The 26,318-nt window shown below is 40.6% G+C and overlaps 1 protein-coding gene across 1 annotated transcript in view; it reads right to left on the bottom strand.

Annotated features, from left to right (window-relative positions):
• Window positions 1-6,612: 6,612 nt before the first annotated feature.
• LOC131008198 (uncharacterized) overlaps window positions 6,613-26,318 on the bottom strand; it is a 43,143-nt gene continuing 23,437 nt past the window's right edge. The window contains exon 3 of the mRNA XM_057935090.1: window positions 6,613-7,224. Coding sequence (XP_057791073.1) covers window positions 6,613-7,224 — 612 coding nt within the window. The remainder of the gene's footprint in view (window positions 7,225-26,318) is intronic.

Consider the following 26,318-nt stretch of genomic DNA (forward strand, 5'->3'; position numbering starts at 1 on the left):
TTGTCTTGAGACTGCTTGTGGAGGTCTAAAATATTTTTTAAGCACCATAAAAATTATTAAAAACAGCTTAATCTTTTTCTTTCAAAAGGTTTGATTATGCTCAACACATAATTCTAAACATGCTCTTCTAGAACGCAACACGTAATACATGCTCGCAGAATTCTAAAAACATGCTAAAGAAAACGATAAACCTAGCATGCTTGTCTAAGCGCAGTTAAAAAACACATATTAACAAGCAAAGATAACAACAACAAGCAAAGAGCATAACGGATTAACCCCACGACATGCAAAGAACAGAATAAAATAAATAAAATTCTTCGTGACCCATTCATGGAATCTCAATTCTAATCTATTACATTTAAAATAGAAAATAAAAACTCAAAAATGAAAACTCAGCCCGAAACAACTTCATCAGGACCGTCTTTGAAACTAGAGTTTGGGAACCCCTAAGGTTTGCTTCGAGATTTATGCGCCACCTCCTCGGTAGCCCTGGCAGACCCATGCAGCCCCAGGCGCCCAGCTAGTCACGGCAGACAGAGCAGCAGCAGCTCGGCAGACAGAGCAGAGACAACAGCTCGGAGGCCAGAACAGAGACAGCAGCTCGGAGGCCAGTGCAACAACAGCTCGGAGGCTAGAGCAGCAACAACTCGGAGGCCAGAGTAGAGATAGCAGCTCGGAGGCTAGAGCAGCAACAGCAACTCGGAGGCCAGAGTAGCAGCTCAGAGGCCAGAGCAGAGACAGCAGCTTGGAGGCCAGAGCAGCAGCAGCTCGGAGATGCGCGCGATAGCACGCCACCTCCTGTCATCCACTCCGAAAACCTGTTCTTCGTTCTCCATCTGATCGTCGTCGTCTCCGTCTCATTTTTCCGTAATTACAGATTACAACCGAAATACAAATACAATTAAAATTCTAATTTAACCACGAATATTCTCATGATGGAAAAACGATTACAACGTCAAAACGACGTATCCCACAAATCAACAAACCACAAAGAACAGCAGCAGGAAAAACAATGCATATTATTAATCCTACGCGAATTAACTAATAGAGCCAAGAAAAATAATCCAGGCTCTGATACCAATTGAAGGATTTAGCCCCACGTGGATCATTTCTCGGATATCATAATTCACCATACAACGATTAATTCCTAACATGCTCCTATGAATTTAAGTGCTGCACATTGGAGTTAGAATAACTTACTTGTGAATTGGATGCGGAGGTTGTTAACGGCTGAATCGAATTACTCCAGTTCTGACCATCTGAACTGTATCCCGCTCAATTTTCAACGTTGGAAGGACAACGAACTATGAGAACTCCCACAGAAAATTCGGCCACCTTGAAATCGGCGACCCCCACTGCTCTCTAAAATCCTAATTTTTGTGTGTCTTATTCTGAGAGCAGATAACTATGTTTATAGACAAAACACAGTCCTAGGGCCCCAATAACTGTAATAGGCATCCCTTACTCTTTACTGGGCTCAGGAGACTTTGGGCCAGTCTAGGGATTAGATACAAGGAATAAAGATGGGCCTCTAATGAATTAATTCTTATGATTAGCCCAGATCATAATTAATTCATAAGTATTAATTCATTCCACTAGAGAATCAATACTGACTTATCCCTTTATTACCGATGATGAGTCGGGGCTTGTATTTAGACTTATTAAATCTCCGTATTTAAAATATTCGACATCCATTAATTAATTAAAGATCTGACATCTTAAAATAATTAATCTCTTTGTAATCCCTAAGCAGTACCACGCAAACCTTATTAATGCGCTTGAACTTAATCAACCTGCAGGGTTTAACGCAATAAACCTTATTAAGCTCCTTAAGGGGATGTCATTATCCTATACCGGATACGGGTACTAATATACAGATAACTAAATATCATATATTGACCGCTATCACCCAAGATACTGAGTACTCAAGTTAATATATAACTCTCACCCATAGTAAATCAAAGTGATACACGAATCAACATATATATATATAACTGAAATCTTATTAGTATTAAGATTTTATTAAGTCACCGAGATCTTAATTCTTTACTTATGTCAGATAGAAGAATAAATCTCACTGTGATCCTATCAATACGTTATGACGTACCAGTATAGATAAATAGTCAAGACAAACTATTTCCATCTATACTGCAGCCTATACCAACGACTCGTCCTAGAGTCATCTCGACTGTGATCTATTTATATCTCTTAAGTTTATTCCAATTATATGACCTTCTGTGATCTGTTAATCACCATATAATCTATTCATGTGCTAATTTGCAAGCTCTAGACGTACTGTGAAAATTGCGATGTCTTTAATGGAAGTGCGACAAGGATGGGCTGGCAGGCCGAGGGACATGAATCCTTGTTCCGGCGAGAGGGAGAGGCTGTCTGATGCGTCTTCGACTTTTGGGCCATTTGGCCCTAGTTTTTTCTCTTCTTTGTGTTTGTTTGAGTCATCTAGGAGAGAAAACAGGTATTCAGGAGGAGGAAGCTCGAAAAAGGGCATATGCACGAAATATGGTCAGAATGGGCATTACCGGAACAAAACTATCCAAGCTTCAAGAAGTGAAACCTACCAGGAAGAGAGCTCAGTGAAGTACCCCTCAGAACCATTCGAGGCACGGAAATCTCTGAAGTGTACCACCTGGTGTGAGGCTAACCGAAGGAAGCAGTTGGTAAGGCCATCACAGCAGTCATAGTCAGCAGAGATGAACTATATATGAACCAAGAAGAGAGCTCGGCGAAGTACCCCTCACAACCATTCGAGGCGTGGGAACGTTTGAAGTGTACCACCTGGTATGAGGCCAACTGAAGAAAGCAGCTAGTACGACCATGCCCGTCAACAGAAGTCATCAACTGGAGCTATATATGGAAAGACGTGTGGAGTAGATTGCCCGGAAGATTCTGGCGAATTCTAGCAATGGAAGGATCTGGAAGAGTGTGGAATCAACCCCAATGATGAAGCATGAAACCAACACCTGATCTAAAAAGTAATAATCGAGACAGGATTTACGTGGTTCGGCCGTTAAGACCTACATCCACGGGTGTTTTCGAGTTCTTCCACTATGCTTTGAGATAATTACATTTTACAAGTGTGTTGCTCCCAAATAAATCATGATCCCCTAAAGCTAATGCTAAACCTTCTATTTATAGATGTGAGAGTGAGCCCCAAAGGCCTTAGGCCCATGAACTCTAATAATTGGATTTAGGCCCTTTAATGCCTTAATACACTTAACTTTAGTCTTGATTTGACCCATCTGCGCTGTCCTTCGCTGCCCGTGTTGAGTAGTTCCCTTGAGCTGCGCAAGCGGGTCAGTGCTGGCAAGTAGCTTGGGTAGTCTGCGCCGCCAAGTCCCTTCGTCTGCGCTGCCAAGTCCCTTCGTTGCTGGTCTCAGGCCTTGCGAAGGCATTCTGGTAGGCTGTCTTTGGTAACTCTGGCAGAGCGGTTAGCTCTGCTCTGGCTCCTCGGCAGAGCTGGGGTCTGCTCTGGTATTGCTAAGCACAGCGCTGATGAGTATTACAGTCCTCATCAGCTACTCCCCCTAGTTTGGTTAAACCGTGTCTTCTTCGTGTTCAACCAGTGGTGTGTGATATAGATGTTGGATTTGTATACTGAAAGTAAGAACGTTTTATGCTTGTATACAATGTTTCCTGTTAACACTATCCAATCTCCTATCTGATTGTGTTCATGATTGCACATGTATGTCCCTTATCTCTTTATAAGTAGATTATATGGTGTGTTGTAGATCACAGAAGATCATATAATTGGAATAACCTTAAGAGATATAAAAATGATCACAGCCGAGATGACTTTAGGACGAGTCATTGGTTTAGGCTGCGGTATAGATGGAAGTAGTTTGTCTTGACTACTTGTCTATACTGGTACGTCATAACGTATTGATAGGACCACAGTGAGATGTATTCTTCTATCTGACTTAAGTGAAGAATCAAGATCTCGGTGACTTAATAAAATCTTAATACTAATAAGATTTCATATATATATGTTAATTCTTGTATCACTTTGATTTACTATGAGAGAGAGTTATATAGTAACTTGAGTACTCTGTATCTTGGGTGATAGCGGTTAATATATGATATTTGATTATCTGTATTAGTACCCGTATCTGGTATAGGATAATGACATCCCCTTCAGGAGCTCAATAATGTTTATTGCGTTAAACCCTGCAGGTTGATTAAGTTCAGGCGCAATAATAAGGTTTGAGTGGTACTGCTTAAGGATTATAAAGAGATTAATTGATTTAAAACTGTCAGAGCTCTAATTAATTAATGGATGTCAGATATTTTAAATACGAGGATTTAATAAGTCTAAATACAAGCCCCGACTCAACACCGGCAATAAAGGGGTAAGTCAATATTGGTTCTCTAGTGGAATGAACTAATATTTATAAATTAATTATGGTCTGGGCTGACCATAGATAATTAATTTATTTGAGGCCCATCTTTATTCCTTGTATCTGGTCCCTGGACTGGCCCAAAGTCTCCTAGCCCTAGCAAAGAGAGAACACGCCCGCTACACCTAATCTGCGCCTCTTCCGTATTTTATTTATTATAAAATACAGCTGTCAGCTCTCAGGGAAACACACTGATAAAAATATTAGGGTTTTGAGAGCTGTGGGGCGCAGAGAAGAAAAACGTGTGGAGCTTTATTTCTCTCTTGGGACTTTCACAGTTCGTTGTCCATCCAACGGTGAAAGCTGAGCGGGATACAGTTCATAAGATCTGAGCTGGAGTCAGATTTTCGCAGGAAATCAAGTTCTGGCAGTTTCGGGAGAATGGCCATAACTTCCTCCACAGAACTCCTATTCAAGCGAAACTGGCGGCCACGGAAAGCTTTCTCGAAGACGAAGAAGTCGTATTTCTGGGCAAAATACGATTTGAGGACGTTTGAGGCTTCAAACGAAGGCTTGAAGCTGACTGGTCTGTTCAGCTGCGAGTTTGACGAATTCTTCTGAATTCTTCAGGTATTTCTAAACTCCAACGTGCAGCACTTAAATTCATAGGAGCATGTTAGGGATTAATCGTTGTACAATAAATTAATGATAATCCAAGAAACGATCTTCGGGGCAAATCGAGTATTAATTCAGTTTAATATTCCTTCAATTGGTATCAGAGCCCAGGATTAATTTCTTGGCTCTATTATTAATTTATGTACGATTAATAATGTGCGTCGTTTTTACTGCTGCTGTTCTTCGTGGTCTGTTGATTTGTGGGGTACGTCGTTTTGACGTTGTAATCGTTTTTCACCACGAGAAAAACCGTGGTTAGATTAGGCTGTGTGTGCGTGCGCGCTGCGCGCCCGGCAGGCGTCGCGCGGCTGCTGCTGCCGAGGCTGCTGTCTGCGCGCCGAGTCTGCCGAGACCAGGTGCCGTGGCTGCCGAGCCGTGCTGCTGCTGCTGCTGATCGCGCCGGGGAGGCTGCTGCCGAGCCAGGCTGCTGCCGCGTCGGGCTATTGTTGCCGCGTCGGGCTACTGCTGCTGCCGAGCCCGCTCGGCTGCTGTCATGGCGTGGCGGCGGCGGCGCCTAGGGGGTACCAAACCCTAGGTAGGCGCAAGTTTCAAGAAACCCTAGGGGGCCCAAACCCTAAATTCAAAGACGGGCCTATTTGAAGTGTTTCGAGCCGAGTTTACGTTTTTTGAGTTTTATTTCTTTTTCTTTTCTGTTCTTTGTAATAGATTAGAAATATGGGGTTCCACGAATGGGTCACGAAGAACTTTATTGTTTTAATTTTGTTCTTTGCATGTCGTGGTGTTAATCCTTTATGCTCTTTACCTGTTGTCTTTGTCTTTGCTTGTTAATATGCGTTTATTAACTGCGCTTAGACAAGCATGCTAGGTTTATCATTTTCTTAAGCATGTTTTAGAATTCTGTGAGCATGTTTTACATGTTGCGTTCTAGATGAGCATGTTTAGGATTATGTGTTGAGCATGATCAAACCTTTTGAAAGAAAAAGACTAAGCTGTATTAATAATTTTATAGATGATTAAAAATTATTTAAATTTCCACAAACGGTCTCTAGACAAAGTGATTGGAGATGTGAGTAAACGTCCACCCGCGTGGCTTACTTCATGTTTGTTCTTTCATAAGTTTGTCAGATGAGATTTCTATAAAATATTTAAATCCATTAAAGTAGTGGGAGTTATGCAGTAAACGTCCACCCGCGTGGCTTACTTGTATAATTTTTCACGAGTACTTTAGACGATGGAATTAAGTAAGATAACTAAGAAATTAAATTGAATGCGGCATGGTCCTAGTGAGTATGTCAAATTCGAGAATTTAATTTCAAAGTTAGATTGTGGTTACTACTTAATAATTGGGTTAATTGCATGAAAATACACGAACTTTAGTCACTTTTTCATTCTGCACACCGACTTTGAAATTTACATTTTAAACCATGAACTTTGCATTCGTTCCATTTTTTCCTTAAAATTCACCTCCGGCCATCGGAAATATGAGGTGGTGCCTTTTGGCGCCACGCGTATGTGACACGTCATTAATGTGTGCTGACGTGTCTTTAATTTAATTCTCTCTCTAATACTCTCTCTCTATCTACTTCTCTCTCTTTTTCTTTTCTCTCTCTCTTTCTAATATTCACCTCCGTCCCCGCGCTTCCCTCGTCCCACGCAGCTCGAGGCCGCTGCCACCACTGCCGCCGCACGGGCCGCCGCCGAGACCCGCCTCCACGTCGCCATAGACGACGTCAAAAAAGCAAATAAACTTCTTTTGGTTCTGAGAAAGATCGGTATAGTATCCCTCTCCGACGTCCATACCTTCTTCCCGGGCGAGGCACTCGACTGCTCGCTGCACATCCTCGCCACCAGCTTTACTCGTATCCAACTGGTTGCAATCCACCTCGATCATACCTTTACCGTGAGCAAGAGCCATAGACTGCACGGATGGAAGCCCGCCGCCTCTGCCGCTGATTCTCTTTGCTATTCTCCGAACAACAGCCATGTCAGTCGAGAATATTGGGACGTTGTAGTTTTTGACCCACTGTGTGGCTCCAACGACAACGACCCCTTTCCTCGAAACATCACGAGGAGGGCCCTCATCGGGTTTCGGCTGTAGAGTTTCGGATTGGAGGCTGCCTACCCACTGATTTCCATCTGCATTCCGCTTGAAGTAGCCGAGCTCCCTCCTGATTGTGTCGAGCGACCTCCCCTCACCGTGTGCAGCTCCGTACAAGAAGGTAGCAACTCCAGGCTATGGATAAGATCATTAACAAAAGAGAAATGTTGATGAAGAAACAAAAAGATGATAGATTAAGAGATATCATCTCTGGTAAAAAATTAATTATTTTAGCAACTTCACAAAAAAGATTATTAAAAAGTTCATTCCATCAAAAGGGAGTAAAAACACACGCTGTAACAACAATATGAACACCATTTATGATTATGAGGATGTATTTCCTTCTTCGGATCTTTATATTTATATGATTGACCTCGTCTGATTCTTTGCAGCACAGGCATACTTAATGCTCGCAATCCAAACCTTGGAGTTTAGCATTGTTCTGCTGCTCCTAAAGTACCCCAGTAAGCCTCAGTACAATCTACCAGATTTCTTCCGTGCAAACAAATCTTCAGAACAACGAAGCTGCTGCTGGCGTCGGTGCTTGGGTTTGGAGTCCTTCTGTGGGCTTCTTTGACGTCGTCTACAACGACGTGGAGACGGGTCTCGGCGGCGGCGGCGGCGGCCTCGAGTTGTGTGGTACGAGGGAAGCGCGGGGACGGAGGTGAATATTAGAGAGAGAGAGAGAAAAGAAAGAGAGAGAAGTAGATAGAGAGAGAGTATTAAATTAAAGACACGTCAGCACACATTAATGACGTGTCACATACGCGTGGCGCCAAAAGGCGCCACCTCAGATTTTCGATGGCCGGAGGTGAATTTTAAGGAAAAAATGGAACGAATGCAAAGTTCATGGTTTAAAATGTAAATTTCAAAGTCGGTGTGCAGAATGAAAAAGTGAGTAAAGTTCGTGTATTTTCATGCAATTAACCCTTAATAATTTTTATTCTTAAAATTATCTAGGCCTCCACAAGCGGTCTCTAGACAAAGTGATTGGCGATGTGAGTAAACGTCCACCCACGTGGCTTACTTCATGATTGTTCTTTCATAAGTTTGTCAGATGAGGTTTCTATAAATATATTTAAATCCATTAAAGTAGTGGGAGTTATGCAGTAAACGTCCACCCGCGTGGCTTGCTTGTATGATTTTCACGAGTACTTTGGAGAATGGAATTAAATAAGACAACCAAGATAATTAAATTGAAAGCGGCATGGTCCGAGTGAGTATGTCAATTTTGAGAATTTAATTATCAAGGTTAAATTGTGGTCATTGCTTAGATATCATATCAAGTACAATGTACAACTCTCCGCGGAGTCCCTTCTTGATTATGTTATGGTCTAGTTAAGGTCCAACTATTAATTTCCTTTGTCAAAAGGTTAAGTTGACATGGATGGAAATTAAACGACTAGGTAAATAGTCTGGTTGAGAAGTTCATGTGTAAACGTCCACCCGCGTGGCTTGCATGTGAGATTCTTTGGGCTGTTGGAGGTTTCATCAATATTGTTTTATCAAAAGGTTTCAATATTGTTGTTACGAATTATGTGCTTTATGTTCGTTACTTTCAGATATGTCTATATCTCTTACTGTTTATTTATTCTTGCACAAAGTCTTTTAACCGGTCCACATATATAAAATGGAAATGCAGTTTTGGATTTTTATCTTTATCACAAACTAACACAATTTTTGTGTTGCTTACTACTCCACGTTCTTATGGTCCGAACAATAGTCAACTGATGAGAAAAATGAATTACATAAAAGGTGGCATAAGACGAATAATGTGGCTATATGCTATATTATGAGTATAATGTCACAAACCTTGTAGCTCCAACATCAGAGCATGGACGATGCTATTAGCATCATGCTGAATCTCAAGAAAGTGTTCGGAGAGTCGGACTGAGCTGCTCATTTAAATTTGATGAGAGTAATCTTGTTATTTTATGAGTGAGCACAGCTCAGTGCACGAGCATGTCATGCAAATTTTGATGGACTTGACTTGCTCAGTGGGAGTATCGATGGTGAGGCAAAAGTCGATATTATCCTGAACTCTCTTCCCAAGTCTTTTAATTAAGAACTTCCGCCTCAATGCTGTTATGAGCAAGAAAGATAATACTCTTTTTGAGTTGTTGAATGCTCTAGTTACGGCTAAGGAAGTTGTGAGAAAGAGATGTGCAAGCACTTGTTATTGCCAAAGGAGAGCCATCTTCTTCGTCGAATGACGGGAAGAAGAAGCGTCTAAGGGGCAAGAAAGACAAGGGAAATAGTGGGAGTAGTGGTGTGATAAGATTGAGTATTGGAGATTACTTTTCAATACTCAAGGCAAAGGGTTAAGGTACTTCACTTGCTATAGTAACTGAGACATATCAGCTCATTTTCTACTCAGTTGTGAGTAGTGGATAACGAGAGAAACTGATAATGATTGTTGCACCTTGCATGGCTTTTAGGCTGACAAGGAAGCTAAGAAGTGATGAGATGATTGTCTTCGTAGAAAACGTGACTGGAGTCGCAGTTGTTGCAATTGAAGACTTGTCTTTAAGTCCTAAAGACATAGTTTAGTTTTTGAGAGTTCCTTATCATGTTCTAAAATTTTGAATAGATGGATCTTATGTCATTTTTGATAGTGGTGTTTCTATCATAAGAAATGACAAAGTTGTCTATTCTGGTATTTTTGAACATCTCTCTTCATACTATAACTTGTCTTCAAAATACCTTTATATTGCATTTACATCATCGAACAAAAGAAAGAGAAAAGTTAAGGCTAATCTCTCATGAGGATCTTACACATATATTGATACCCTAGATTAGGTCACATCTATCTTAACAGGATCAAAAGCCTCATGTCTAAATAGTACATTGGATTCAATCCAGGTTGTACCATTTGGAACCTACGAATCCTGTATAGAGGAAAAGATGGAGACCGGGTCATTCATGGCAAAGGGGATAAAGGGCCAATAATGTGTTAGGAATGATCTTTTCTGATTCATTGTCAGTGTTTGGGATTCCAACCCAGTTTACTACACCGTGTAATCCCTATATAAGATGTTGTAGTGGAGAGAAGAAATAGGTCACTCTTGGAAAAATATGTCCGATGATGAGTTATGCATCTTTGCAATTAGTCCTAAAGAATCAGAAGGTTGTTATTAGCAATGACACACGATTCTTAGAAGTGGACTATGGGAATAATCACTAATCCAAGTCAGATAGTGTGCTTCAAGAAATTGAAGACATTAGACCCAAGCCAAAGTGTGCAAGAGTTTTGTACCACAGGACACTGCACGCACTGTTGACACACATGTGCCACCACAGATCCATTGTAGTGGGAGGGTTGTGGGACAACCCGATCGATTTATGTGCTTGGGAGAATCTTTGGATTCAGTCCCTGGTAGTGAATATAAGAGAATCGACCCAGATATCTACTTGGAATTAGTGGAAGACGAGAATGTAGATTCCTGGCACGCCTCAATGGAGAAATCCATTAAGAATATGGGTGTATACTAGAAAATCTTGCTACCAAAAGGCAGTAAAGCCTTAGGTTGTAAGTGAGTATACAAGATAATGATAGGTCCGAATGAGCAAGGTCGTAGCTTTCGAAGCTAGACTGGTGGCAAAAGGTTATGCCCAGTGTAAGGGTATAGGTTACGATGATTTTTTTCGCTAGTGCCATGCTCAGAACATTCGGATCATTTTATCCATAGCAGCTCACTTAAACCATCGAGGTCTGGCAAATGGATGTCATATATATTACCTTGGAAAAGGTAAGGACATCCATGTGCAACAACCTGAAGGTTATGTGAGGGAGGGAGAGAAGCATCTCGTGTCAATCGCTCTCGTGTCATCGGTGATGTGGTTTATCTTACATTTTATGTAGATAATATCCTCCTAATTGGCGACAATATGGAGCTATTGTCAAGACATAAAGTAATGGTTATCCGAACAGTCTCAAATGAAAGACTAAGGAAGTACAGTATACGTCTATGTGATCAAGGTTATAAGGGATCACTAGAAAAGGATGTTGGGCTTATCTCGAGTGTCTTACACTGATACTGAGAATACTCGTTTTAGTATGCATACCGCCAAGAAAGGATTGCAACCTTTGAGCTATGGCGTTCCTTTATCTAAAGACATATGTCTTAAGATGCCTATTAAGGTTGAGGAAATGAAGCCAGTATTCTACGTTTCCGCAGTAGATAGCTTCATGTATGGATTGCTATGTACGAGATCTTATATTTGCTATGCAGTTAGCATGGTTGTAAGATATCAGTATAGTCCTAGTTAAGGATACTGAACTGTGGTAAATTATATTCTCAAGTCCATGACTAGAGAATAAGGATAGTTTACCAGTTAGACAGTTTAGTTCCTTTTTGGATTATATGATTTCGGATTTCCAGGCTGACTGGAACAAAGAATAATTACCTCGAGCTATGTGTTTTTCCTTGGGAGGTAAAACCTTTTGGTTTGACCACTACTTCCAGGATCTAAGGGTGATTCCTAGTTTGCGTGAGAGCATCACCTTCGTGATAACTCAAGTGCAGTTGCAAACTTTAAGGAATCCAAGAACCGCAATGGGTCAAACACATGGAGAGTAAGTACCAAGTAATACGATTATTCGTAAATCAAGGTTATGTGCTCATAGAATGAATTAACATGTATTGGAGAAACTAACTAATCCTTTCACAAAAGGCTTATCGTAAATGGTCATTGAAGGATGTGAATGCGATTGATGCCACCCACTTAGGAAACTTTAAGTATAAGTGGGAGAAGTGTTAGGAGTTGAGTAAATAGACACATTGTATACTAAAAGTTTGCTTTAGTATAAGTGGGAGATTGTTGGATTTGTATACTGAAAGCAAGAATGTTTTATGCTTGTATACAATGTTTCCTGTTAACACTATCCAATCTCCTATCTGATTGTGTTCATGATTGCACATGTATGTCCCTTATCTCTTTATAAGTAGATTATATGGTGTGTTGTAGATCACAGAAGATCATATAATTGGAATAACCTTAAGAGATATAAAAATGATCACAACCGAGATGACTTTAGGACGAGTCATTGGTTTAGGCTGCGGTATAGATGGAAGTTGTTTGTCTTGACTACTTGTCTATACTGGTACGTCATAACGTATTGATAGGACCACAATGAGATGTATTCTTCTATCTGACTTAAGTGAAGAATCAAGATCTCGGTGACTTAATAAAATCTTAATACTAATAAGATTTCATATATATATGTTAATTCGTGTATCACTTTGATTTACTATGAGTGAGAGTTATATAGAAACTTGAGTACTCTGTATCTTGGGTGATAGCGGTTAATATATGATATTTGATTATCTGTATTAGTACCCGTATCCGGTATAGGATAATAACATCCCCTTAAGGAGCTCAATAGTGTTTATTGCGCTAAACCCTGCAGGTTGATTAAGTTCAGGCGCAATAATAAGGTATGAGTGGTACTGCTTAAGGATTATAAAGAGATTAATTAATTTAAAGCTGTCAGAGCTCTAATTAATTAATGGATGTCGGATATTTTAAATACGGGGATTTAATAAGTCTAAATACAAGCCCCGACTCAACACCGGCAATAAAGGGGTAAGTCAATATTGGTTCTCTAGTGGAATGAAATAATATTTATAAATTAATTATGGTTTGGGCTGACCATAGATAATTAATTTATTTGAGGCTCATCTTTATTCCTTGTATCTGGTCCCTGGACTGGCCCAAAGTCTCCTAGCCCTAGCAAAGAGAGAACACGTCCCCTACACCTAATCTGCACCTCCTCCGTATTTTATTTATTATAAAATACAGCTCTCAGCTCTCAGGGAAACACACTGATAAAAATATTAGGGTTTTGAGAGCTGTGGGGCGCAGAGAAGAAAAACGTGTGGAGCTTTATTTCTCTCTTGGGACTTTCACAGTTCGTTGTCCATCCAACGGTGAAAGCTGAGCGGGATACAGTTCAGAAGATATGAGCTGGAGTCAGATTTTCGCAGGAAATCAAGTTCTGGCAGTTTCGGGAGAATGGCCATAACTTCCTCCACAGAACTCCGATTCAAGCGAAACAGGCGGCCACGGAAAGCTTTCTCGAAGACGAAGAAGTCGTATTTATGGGCAAAATACGATTTGAGGACGTTTGAGGCTTCAAACGAAGGCTTGAAGCTGACTGGTCTGTTCAGCTGCGAGTTTGACGAATTCTTCTGAATTCTGCAGGTATTTCTAAACTCCAACGTGCAGCACTTAAATTCATAGGAGCATGTTAGGGATTAATCATTGTACGATAAATTAATGATAATCCAAGAAACGATCTTCGGGGCAAATCGAGTATTAATTCAGTTTAATATTCCTTCAATAGAGTCAGCGCTGTGCTGCTCTCCCGAGTAGGGTCCAAGTGTTTTTTTAGCCTTGCAGCCCTGTAACTTATCCCAAATCGAATACTTGTAAGTTTGCAAAATAATCAATGATAGAATGTTACATCCCTGCCAATTTGTCAACACAAAAATATCCCAACCCTGTCAAAATATTTAGAATAACAACAATAATAACAAGAATGAAGAAACTCTCTTTCTAACGTGCTCATTGAGCCACTTTTTGATTTTTATCATTGTGCTCGCGCTAAGGCAGCTCTGGGAGCTTTGCGCTTAGGCAGCTCTAAATATTTGGCTATTACAGCCGTGTCAACGAACAACCCCTTTCCCTTAGATTTTGAATTTTTTATCCCTAAAAAATAGGATATAAGAGGTGACGGGGGTATACACCCCCTACTCCTCCCCCAGTGTCGTGCGCGTACTTTAGAAGTCAAGCACGATTGTTGAAGACCTGGAAGAGCTGAGAATGCACCCGAGTAGGGCTGAAAAGCCGGTGCCGAGGAGTGACCCGGGAGAGCGGCTGAGTTGCCACTTAAGGCTCATCCCCTGTCTAACTTTCGCGGTTTATGATATTTCTGCGCGGAGCATAGACATTGAGGCCTGCGCTGCCCTGAAGGCCAAAGTTTTGCAATTAATGCCCCTGAGTTTTGCAATTAATGCCTGAGCTTTGCAATTAATGCACCTGAGTTTTTGCAATTAATGCCCCTGAGTTTTGCAATTAATTCCTGAGTTTTGCAATTAATGCCCTTGAGTTTTTGCAATTTATGCCTGAGTTTTGCAATTAATGCCCCTGAATTTTTGTAATTAATGCCCCTGAATTTTGCAATTAATGCCCCTGAGTTTTGCAATTAATGCCCCTAACTTTTGCAATTAATACCTTAGTTTAGATGAGACAGTCACACTGACTGTGCTGAGATAGCCGCACTGGCCACGCTGATAAAATTGCATTGGCTGCGCTGAGAAAATTGTACTGACTGCGCTGAGATAGCCGCACTGGCTGCGCTGAGATAATCGCACTAGCTGCGCTGATACAATCGCATTGATTGTGTTGAGACAATCGCATTGACAGCGTTGAGACAATTTATGCAATCTGCGTTGCAGATGACTTATATGAAGATGACTGCATAGGCTGAGATGACTGAGATAGTCACGCTGATAATTTGAGCACTGATTGTACTGAGATAACTGAGATAGTTCCACCAGCCCAGATAACTGAAATAACTGAGATGGTTGCGCAGGCTGAAATAACCTATCCTGACTGCGCTGAGAAAGCTCAGATACATTCTGAGGCTTACAGTTCCGGATCGTGGCTAAGTTACCATTTAAGGTTTTGATATCCGCTACGCTGCTGAGTTGTCGTTAAGGCTCAAATATCCTGCTGAGTTTTTCGAGAAAATACACATGGTGGCACATACTCCACTCCCCCCTCCTAGTAACATGTGCATGTTCAACTAAAACATGTTATGTGTATACTTGTGCTTGGTGTCCTTACTTGTGATGCTAGTGGCAGCGCTGTTATGACTATGGCCCCAAGGTATGTTATTCAAATTATATTCCAAGCCCTAGCACATGTGCAGAAGGTGTGCAGCTTCGTGTACTTAGTCAATTCATATTCCAGCCCTAGGCACATATGCAGAAGGTGTGCTGCGTGCAGCTTCCAAGACATAATTATTATTGCATAAATCTCAGCATAGATAATATAAGTCATGCTTATGCCCAAAAACTAAGGTATAACATTTCCCAAATCCCAGTCATGCTTTCATGCTTCGATGAAATAACTAAGATCATGTAATGATAAGTTTTCGTTTCGCGAAGTACCTGGATCGCCACTTGTTAGTGGATTATCTTTTCGTGTTATGGTGATTACCATACTTGTTCAAATATTTTCCTCAAAATATGTTTGTCATGTGCTGCAAAAATTCTTAAGCACAGACATTAGCAAAATATGAGTGCCCCTTAAGATAGGGCTGTGAACTCATTATTATAGAAGATATATGATGGAAGACTTGATTAATAAATCATAAAAAAAAAAACGAAACCCGATAAGCAAATCAGAGAACCCAATGAACAAATCAACACTATTCTGATAGTCAGAAAATCTTGAAATTCTAAGGTCTAGAAGAATATATATTCAGATTTAAACACAATAAATCCCCTCAATGCCCATGTCGAAGCATCGCTGTCAACAGTTAATGCGTGAGTGCGAAGCGAGATTCCCAGAGTATAGATCTATCTTGCTGCATGCCTGCAGGAGCAATATGCAGGGCTGCCATTAACTTGACTTCGGGGCTGCTCAACGTCCCCTCCCATCTCATGGATAAATGCAGAGCTGGCAATCCCCATAAATCCCGATCAGCGCTGTCGCGTACCGCCCACTAATTCGAGAGTTTTCGTGAATAAATATAAGTGTAGGAATACCCATCTTGATAACCCTGTACATATATGTAATATAATCCTTGCGCAGACACCACAGAAAAAACACCATGGTTGATATTTAAACTGCAAATTCAGATCTCAAGAACAGTAAGGTAATAATCAAGCTCAACTACAAAGAAAATTGAGTGTAGTGCAAGCCTTTTCAACAATGTAACTTGTATCATGCTATGCCCCATTCTTAGAATCAATCGAGTCGCAATGAAATTGTACTATTAATCCTGAAATCTATTCAATGATAACCGCAGTTTATCAGTCAAAACTTAGGCAAAGTCTTATGTTGTTTTAATCATCCCAAAGTTAATCAATCCCACAAATCATTCATATAACCGTAAAGAACATCCCCTCAAGATAATAAAATATCCAGGTAAGCATCATTAGCAAGCATGAACAGAGTGCATAACCATTTGGTGCTCTCTCTGCACCCCAATACATAACAAAATAACAGAGCTAACTATCTAATGTCTTATAATGCCTTTAAATTCTATACATTTCAAGAAGAGGAATTGAATATCAAATATGGATATTTCATGTATACTTAGAAATGGGCTCATTACACGTATACACGTGTATATAAAATCCCAATGCTCACACCATAGGAAAATATCAAAGTTGATATTGAAGGAATATTAAATTGAATTAACGTTCCGTTTGCCCGATGATCGTTTCTTGGATTATTATTAATCTATCATACAAAGATTAATCCTAACATGCTCCTATGAATTTAACAACTGCACGTTGGAGTTAGAGAATACCTGAAGAATTCCTAAGAATTCGTCAATCTGTCGCTGAACAGGTCAGCCAACTTCAACGCTCCGTTTGACCCTTCAAACGACCTCTAATCGTATTTTGTGCAGAAATACGACTTCTTCGTCTTCAAAAGAGCTTTTCGTGGCCGCCTGATTCGTCTGAATCGGAGTTCTGTGGAGGAAGTTATGGCCCTTTTACGGAGACTGCCAAAACTTGGTTTCCTGCGAGAATCTGACTCCAGCTCTGATCTTCTCGACTGTATCCCGCTCAATTCCCAACGTTGGATGGACAACGAGCTATGGAAATTCCCAAGACAGAAAATCACTCACGTTCTCTGGGCCCCTTTCTGCTCTCAAAACCCTAATTTTATCAGTGTGTTTTCCTGAGAGCTGACAGCTGTATTTAATAATACAGAAAAGGAGGAGGGGGCGCCAGTTTCTAGTGAGGGCCGAAAATCTGCCCTACTTGGGCTAGGAGACATTGGGCCAGCCCAGGGACCAGATACAAGGAATAAAGATGGGCCTCAAATAAATTAATTTATCTATGGTCAGCCCAGACCATAATTAATTTATAAATATCAGTTCATTCCATTAGAGAACCGATACTGACTTACCCCTTTATTGCCGGTGATGAGTCGGGGCTTGTATTTAGACTTATTAAATCTCCGATCCGACATCCATTAATTAATTAGAGCTCTGACAGCTTAAATTAATTAATCTCTTAATATTTCCTTAAGCAGTACCACTCAAACTTTATTATTACGCCTGAACTTAATCAACCTGCAGGGTTTGGCGTAATAAACCTTATTGAGCTCCTTAAGGGGATGTCATTATCCTATACCGGATACGGGTACTAATACAGATAATCAAATATCATATATTAACCGCTATCACCCAAGATACAGAGTACTCGAGTTAGTATATAACCTTCACCCATAGTAAGTCAAAGTGATATACGAGTTAACATATATATCTAAATACTTATTAGTATTAAGATTTATAAGTCACCGAGATCTTGATTCTTCACTTAAGTCAGATAGAAGAATACATCTCAAACTGTGGTCCTATCAATACGTAATGACATACCAGTATAGACAAGTAGCCAAGACAAACTACTTCCATCTATACTGCAGCCTAAACCAATAACTTGTCCTAGAGTTATTTCGGCTGTGATCATATTATATCTCTTAAGGTTATTCCAATTATATGGTCTTCTGTGATCTACAACACACCATATAATCTACTTATATAGAGATAAAGAACATACATATGCAATCATGAACACAATCAGATAGGAGATTAGATAGTGAACTTAGGAAACATTGTATACAAGCATAAAACGTTCTTGCTTTCAGTATACAAATCCAACAATCTCCCACTTATACTAAAGCAAACTTTTAGTATACAATGCGTCTATTTACCAATCACCTAACACTTCTCCCACTTATACTTAAAGTTTCCTAAGTGGGTGGCATCAATCTGGCATCAATCGCATTCCCATCTTTCAATGACCATTTGCGATAAGCCTTTTGTGAAAGATCAGTAGGTTTCTCCAATATGTGAGAATTTATTCTTTGAGCACAAAAACCTCGATTTACGAATAATCGTATAACTTGGTACTTACTCTCCATGTGTTTAACCCCTTGTGGTTCTTGGATTCCTTAGAGTTCGCAACTGCACTTGAGGTATCACGAAGGTGATGCTCCCACGCAAACTAGGAATTACCCTTAGATCCTGGAGGTAGTGGTCAAACCAAAAGGTTTTACCTCCCAAGAAAAAACACATAGCTCGAGGTAATTATTCTTTGTTCCGGTCAGCCTGGAAATCCGAAATCATATAATCCAAAAAGGAACTAAACTGTCTAACTGGTAAACTATCCTTATTTTCTAGTCAGGGACTTGAGAATATAATTTACCACAATTCAGTGTCCTTAACTAGGACTATACTGATATCTTACAATCATGCTAACTGCATAGCAAATATAAGATCTCGTACATAGCAATCCATACATGAAGCTATCTACTGCGGAAACGTAGAATACTGCCTTCATTTCCTCAACCTTAATAGGCATCTTAAGACATAGTCTTTAGATAAAGGAACGCCATATCTAAAAGGTAGCAATCCTTTCTTGGCGGTATTCATACTACAACCAGTATTCTCAGTATCAATGTAAGACACTCGAGATAAGCCCAATATCCTTTTCTAGTGATCCCTTATTACTTTGATCACAAAGATGTATACTGTACCTCCTTAGTCTTTCATATGAGACTGTTCGGATAACCATTACTTTATGTCTGAACAATAGCTCCATATTGTCGCCAATTAGGAGGATATTGTTTACATAAAATGCAAGATTAACCACATCACCGATGACACGAGAGCGATTGACACGAGATGTTTCTCTCCCTCCCTCACGTAACCTCGATGGTTTAAGTGAGCTGCTATGGGTAAAATGATCCGAATGTTCTGAGCATGGCACTGGCGAAAATATCATCATAACCTATACCCTCACACTGGGCATAACCTTTCGCCACCAGTCTAGTTTTAAAAACTACGACCTTGCTCATTCGAACTTATCATTCTCTTGTATACTCACTTGCAACCTATGGCTTTACGGCATTCTGGTAGCAAGATTTTCTTAGTATACAACCATATTCTTAATGGATTGCTCCATTGAGGCGTGCCAGGAATCTACATTCTCGTCTTCCACTAATTCCAAGTAGATATCTGGGTCGATTCTCTTATATTCACTACCAGAGACTGAATCCAAAGATTCTCCCAAGAATATAAATCGATCGGGTTGTCCCACAACCCTCCCACTACAATGGATCTGTGGTGGCACATGTGTGTCAACAGTGCGTGCAGTGTCTTGTGGTACAAAACTCTTGCACACTTGGCTTGGGTGATGGAATCGCCTGTCTAATGTTTTCAATTTCTTGAAGCACACTATCTGACTTGGATTAGTAATTACTCCCATAGTCCACTTCTAAGAATCGTGTGTCATTGCTAATAACCACCTTCTGATTCTTTAGGACTAATTGCAACGATACATTACTCATCATCGAACATATTTTTCCAAGAGTGACCTATTTCTTCTCTCCACCACACCATCTTATATAGGGATTACACGGTGTAGTAAAACTGGGTTGGAATCCCAAACACTGACAATGAATCAGAAAAGATCATTCCTAACACATTATTGGCCCTTTATCCCCTTTGCCATGAATGACCCGGTCTCCATCTTTTCCTCTATACAGGATTCGCAGGTTCCAAATGGTACAACCTGGATTAAATCCAATGTACTATTTAGACACGAGCCTTTGGATCCTGTTAAGATAGATGCGACCTAATCTAGGGTATCAATATATGTGTAAGATCCTCATGAGAGATTAGCCTTAACTTTTCTCTTTCTTTTGTTCGATGATGTAAATGCAATATAAAGGTATTTTGTAGACAAGTTATAGTATGAAGAGAGATGTTCAAAATACCAGAATAGACAACTTTGTCATTTCTTATGATAGAAACACCACTATCAAAAATGACATAAGATCCATCTATTCAAAATTTTGGAACATGATAAGGAACTCTCAAAAACTAAACTATGTCTTTAGAACTTGAAGACAAGGCGACTCTAGTCACGTTGCCTATGAAGACAATCATCTCATCACTTCTCAGCTTCCTTGTCAGCTTAAAAGGCCATGCAAGGTGTAACAATCATTATCAGTTTCTCTCGTTATCCACTACTCACAACTGAGTAGAAAATGAGCTGATATGTCTCAGTTACTATAGCAAGTGAAGTACCTTAACCCTTTGCCTTGAGTATTGAAAAAAAAAAATCTTCAATACTCAATCTTATCACACCACTACTCCCACTATTTCCCTTGTCTTTCTTGCCCCTTTGACCCTTCTTCTTCCCGTCATTCGACGAAGAAGATGGCTCTCCTTTGGCAATAACAAGTGCTTGCACATCTCTTTCCCACAACTTCCTTAGCCGTAACTAGAGCATTCAACAACTCAAAAAGAGTATTATCTTTCTTGCTTATAACAGCGTTGAGGCGGAAGTTCTTAATTAAAAGACTTGGGAAGAGAGTTCAGGATAATATCGACTCTTGCCTCACCGTCGATACTCCCACTGAGCAAGTCAAGTCCGTCAAGAATTGCATGACATGCTCGCGCACTGAGCTGTGCTCACTCATAAAAATAACAAGATTACTCTCATCAAATTTAAATGAGCAGCTCAGTCTGACTCTCCGAACACTTTCTTGAGATTCAGCATGATGCTAATAGCATCGTCCATGCCCTGATGTTGGAACTACAAGGTTTGTGACATTACACTCATAATATAGCATATAGCCACATTATTCGTCTTATGCCACCATTTATGTAATTCCTTTTTCTCATCAGTTGACTATTGTTCGAACCATAAGAACGTGGAGTAGTAAGCAACACAAAAAATGTGTTAGTTTGTGATAAAGATAAAAAATCCAAAAACTGCGTTTCCATTTTATATATGTGGCCCGGTTAAAAGACTTTGTGCAAGAATAAAGAAACAGGAGACATAGACATATCTGAAAGTAAACAAAATTAAACATGAACGCATATAGTTCGTAACAATAATATTGTAACCTTTTGATAAAACAATATTAGTGAAACCTCCAACGGCTCAAAGAATTCCATATGTAAGCCACGTGGGGTGGACAGTTACACATGAACTCCTCAACCAGACTATTCACCTAGTCATTTAATTTCCATGTCAACTTAACCTTTTGACAAAAGAAATTAATAGTTGGCACCTTGACTAGACCATATCATCATCAAGAAGGGACTCCGTGGGGGAGTTGTACATTGTACTTGATATGATATCTAAGCAATGACCACATTTTAACCTTGAAAATTAAATTCTCGAAATTGACATACTCACTCGGACCATGCTGCTTTCAATTTAATTTTCTTGGTTATCTTATTTAATACCATTCTCCAAAGTACTTGTGAAAATTACACAAGTAAGCCACGTGGGGTGGACCGTTACTGCATAACTCCCACTACTTTAATGGTTTAAATATTTTTATAGAAACCTCTTCTGACAAACTTATGAGAAACAAATACGAAGTAAGCCACGTGGGGTGGACCGTTACTCATATTGCTAAACACTTTGTCTAGAGACCGCATGTGGAGGTCTATATAATTTTAAGAATAAAAATTATTTCAAAATAACCACAATCTAACTTTGAAATTAAATTTTCGAATTTGACATACTCACTCGGACCATGCCGCATTCAATTTAATTTCTTAGTTATCTTATTTAATTCCATCTTCTAAAGTACTCGTGAAAATTATACAAGTAAGCCACGTGGGGTGGACCGTTACTGCATAACTCCCACTACTTTAATGGATTTAAATATTTTTATAGAAACCTCATCTGACAAACTTATGAAAAACAAATACGAAGTAAGCCACGTGGGGTGGACCGTTACTCATATTGCTAAACACTTTGTCTAGAGACCGCTTGTGGAAATCTAAATAATTTTTAATCATCCATAAAATTATTAAGCTTAGTCTTTTTTCTTTCAAAAGGTTTGATCATGCTCAACACATAATCCTAAACATGCTCATCTAGAACGCAACATGTAAAACATGCTAACAGAATTCTAAAACATGCTTAAGAAAAATGATAAACCTAGCATGTTTGTCTAAGCGCAGTTAATAAACATATATTAACAAGCAGAGACAATAACAGCATGCAAAGAGCATAAAGGATTAACACCACAACATGCAAAGAACAGAAATAAAACAATAAAGTTCTTCGTGACCCATTCGTGGAACCCCATATTTCTAATCTATTACAAAAAACAGAAAAGAAATAAAAAAATAAAACTCAAAAACGTAAACTTGGCCCGTCTTTGAAAAGCTAGGGTTTGGGCCCTCTAGGGTTTGAAAATTCGGCCACCTAGGGTTTGGAAAACCCTAGGCGCCGCCGCCTCTCTTGGCAGCCTGCCCTCCGTCGCACAACAGCCACCCGGCGCTGCAGCAGCGCCCCGGCGCTCAAGGCAGCCCGGCGCTGGCAGCAGCCTCCTCGGCGAGCAGCAGCGGCAGTCGGCATCGCTCGGTGCCTCCAGCAACAGCAGCGCACGTCCAGCAGCAGCAGCGCATAGGTGTCGCCCGCTGGGCGCGCAGCAGCTCGTGCAGCCTCGGCAGAACCGGCGTGAAGACAGCAGCCTCGGCAGCAGCGGCCGCGCGACGTCTGCTGGGCGCGCAGCCCGCAGAGCGCGCACTCGCAGCCCTCGGCGCGCACAGCCCCTGCTCGCCGCCTGTCCTCCCTCGCCCAACCTTGCTCGACCAGCCTCGGCAGCACACGGCGCACACCAGAGGCCACAGCAGCGGCGGCCAAGCATCGCCCGACCGGGTGCGCAGCGCACAGCGCGCGCGCGTACGACCCTCAGCGTGCACAGCCCCCGCCTTGCCCTGGTCTGTCTCGCCTCTCACACGGCATCTGGTAAGTCTCAGCAGCCGTAGGCGCGCGCGCAGCATCGCACGGGCACGCACGACAGCGCCGCCCGGCGCGCCTGCGGCGCACGCCGCCTCCCGGCGCAAACTTACCTCCGTGGATCTTAACTCCAATCCGTCCTTCGTTATTCCGGTCTGATCGTCGTCGTCTTCGTCTCGTTTTCCACAATTACAGATTACAACCGAAAAACAAAAACAATTGAAATTCTAATCTAACCACGGATTTTTCTCGCGGTGAAAAAACGATTACAACGTCAAAACGACGTATCCCACGAATCAACAGACCACGAAGAACAACAGCAGTTAAACAAACGCACATTATTAATCGTACATAAATTAATAATAGAGCCAAGAAATTAATCCTGGGTTCTGATACCAATTGAAGGAATATTAAATTGAATTAACGTTCCGTTTGCCCGATGATCGTTTCTTGGATTATTATTAATCTATCATACAACGATTAATCCTAACATGCTCCTATGAATTTAACAACTGCACGTTGGAGTTAGAGAATACCTGAAGAATTCCTAAGAATTCGTCAATCTGTCGCTGAACAGATCAGCCAACTTCAACGCTCCGTTTGACCCTTCAAACGACCTCTAATCGTATTTTGTGCAGAAATACGACTTCTTCGTCTTTAAAAGAGCTTTCCTGTGGCCGCCTGATTCGTCTAAATCGGAGTTCTTTGGAGGAAGTTATGGCCGTTTTACGGAGACTGCCAGAACTTGGTTTCCTGCGAGAATCTGACTCCAGCTCTGATCTTCTCGACTGTATCCCGCTCAATTCCCAACGTTGGATGGACAACGAGCTATGGAAATTCCCAAGACAGAAAATCACTCACGTTCTCTGCGCCCCTTTCTGCTCTCAAAACCCTAATTTTATCAGTGTGTTTTCCTGAGAGCTGACAGCTGTATTTAATAATACAAAAAAGGAGGAGGGGGCGCCAGTTTCTAGTGAGGGCCGAAAATCTGCCCTACTTGGGCTAGGAGACATTGGGCCAGCCCAGGGACCAGATACAAGGAATAAAGATGGGCCTCAAATAAATTAATTTATCTATGGTCAGCCCAGACCATAATTAATTTATAAATATCAGTTCATTCCACTAGAGAACCGATACTGACTTACCCCTTTATTGCCGGTGATGAGTCGGGGCTTGTATTTAGACTTATTAAATCTCCGATCCGACATCCATTAATTAATTAGAGCTCTGACAGCTTAAATTAATTAATCTCTTAATATTTCCTTAAGCAGTACCACTCAAACTTTATTATTATGCTTGAACTTAATCAACCTGCAGGGTTTAGCGTAATAAACCTTATTGAGCTCCTTAAGGGGATGTCATTATCCTATACCGGATACGGGTACTAATACAGATAATCAAATATCATATATTAACCGCTATCACCCAAGATACAGAGTACTCGAGTTAGTATATAACCTTCACCCATAGTAAGTCAAAGTGATATACGAGTTAACATATATATCTAAATACTTATTAGTATTAAGATTTATAAGTCACCGAGATCTTGATTCTTCACTTAAGTCAGATAGAAGAATACATCTCAAACTGTGGTCCTATCAATACGTAATGACGTACCAGTATAGACAAGTAGCCAAGACAAACTACTTCCATCTATACTGCAGCCTAAACCAATAACTTGTCCTAGAGTTATTTCGGCTGTGATCATATTATATCTCTTAAGGTTATTCCAATTATATGGTCTTCTGTGATCTACAACACACCATATAATCTACTTATATAGAGATAAAGAACATACATATGCAATCATGAACACAATCAGATAGGAGATTAGATAGTGAACTTAGGAAACATTGTATACAAGCATAAAACGTTCTTGCTTTCAGTATACAAATCCAACAGATATTAAACCACTGATTCTAATATCCCATATATTTGTCTAACCGCATGAGAAACTTAGGGAATGATACATGAAGAGATCGAATATCATGATAAATAAGGCAGACCCTATTTTGCACAATCTATTATCAAACAATAAGCCAGGTATTGATTCACAATGTAAAAATCAACATGCTGATAGAAATTCATGAGCTCACTGAGTTTAACCATAGTAGCAACCCATACCAAGCAAGTCAATGATTAAGATAATTATATCAAGGTCCCACAAATCATTCACAAGAGCGTTAAATGCTCAGAAGGTAGTAAACTTAGCTTAGGAAGAGGAAGAGCAGACTGTCCTATTCAGTCGAACCGTGACACTACGGCCAGACGGCGCACAGCGGCAGTGGCGCCCTATTGCTCATTGGAGCCTAGCAAAATTATTGATTAAGAACCCTACTTCTAATTAGACCCTTGCTGGAGTGGCCAGAGCTATCACAAACGGCTGCCTAAATTCTCATCTACTTGATCCCCTTCTCTTCGACTTTGTATGTGGGAATCAGAATCTGCTATGCAGCAGAAAACGTTCCACCCAACGAATCATTCACCCCTGTGTATTTCTATCAACAACCAGGGAAGAAGACAGTTAAAATCCCCAAAAATAATAGAGACAAATTAGATGATGCATTCTTATTGAAAATCAGATTTGGAAGGGAGATGTCGACTGGTTTTTTACCCCAATTTGCAGATCTCAGGCTTGGAGACGTCTATTTATGGCTGGCGTTGGCTGTGGGCTTCGCTGGTAATCCTTACCGTTGGATGAATGCGAGAACAACGCTCTAAGAATGTTGCCCTGACCTGAGAGAATTGAATGAGCGGCCATCTCGTCGGTCAGTGTGGAAGGGTGGTTGGCCTGAAGACGTAATCTCGAAGACCGGCGGTGGAGCCCTTGAGAATCTCCCTTCCCTTTATCCCTTTTGCTGGCGAATGAGGTAGCAGATAGGAAATGGTTCGACTGGAATTTTTGAAATTGAAAAGAACTTCCTCTCTCAATTTTTCCAAATTGAGAACCCTATTTTTTCGCCGGACTTAGACCGTGGACTTAGGCGTGAAAAATTCAGGATACCCAATAATGAAAAATCCTTGGGACCGACCCTTTCTTTGAATATCAATGGTCAAACACCTCACCAAAATCTGGGAGAATTTTAAGAACATATCGGAATCTAGAAAACAAAGATAAAAAAACGCCAGCCGATCCTCCCTTGGGGCTTTGAAATTTGGTAAAGATTAAGAGCAGAAGAGCCCCAGGAACTCCTTCGAGAAGCC

This window comes from Salvia miltiorrhiza, chromosome 2 (genome assembly GCF_028751815.1).
Source record: "Salvia miltiorrhiza cultivar Shanhuang (shh) chromosome 2, IMPLAD_Smil_shh, whole genome shotgun sequence".
NCBI classification, from domain to species: Eukaryota; Viridiplantae; Streptophyta; class Magnoliopsida; order Lamiales; family Lamiaceae; genus Salvia; species Salvia miltiorrhiza.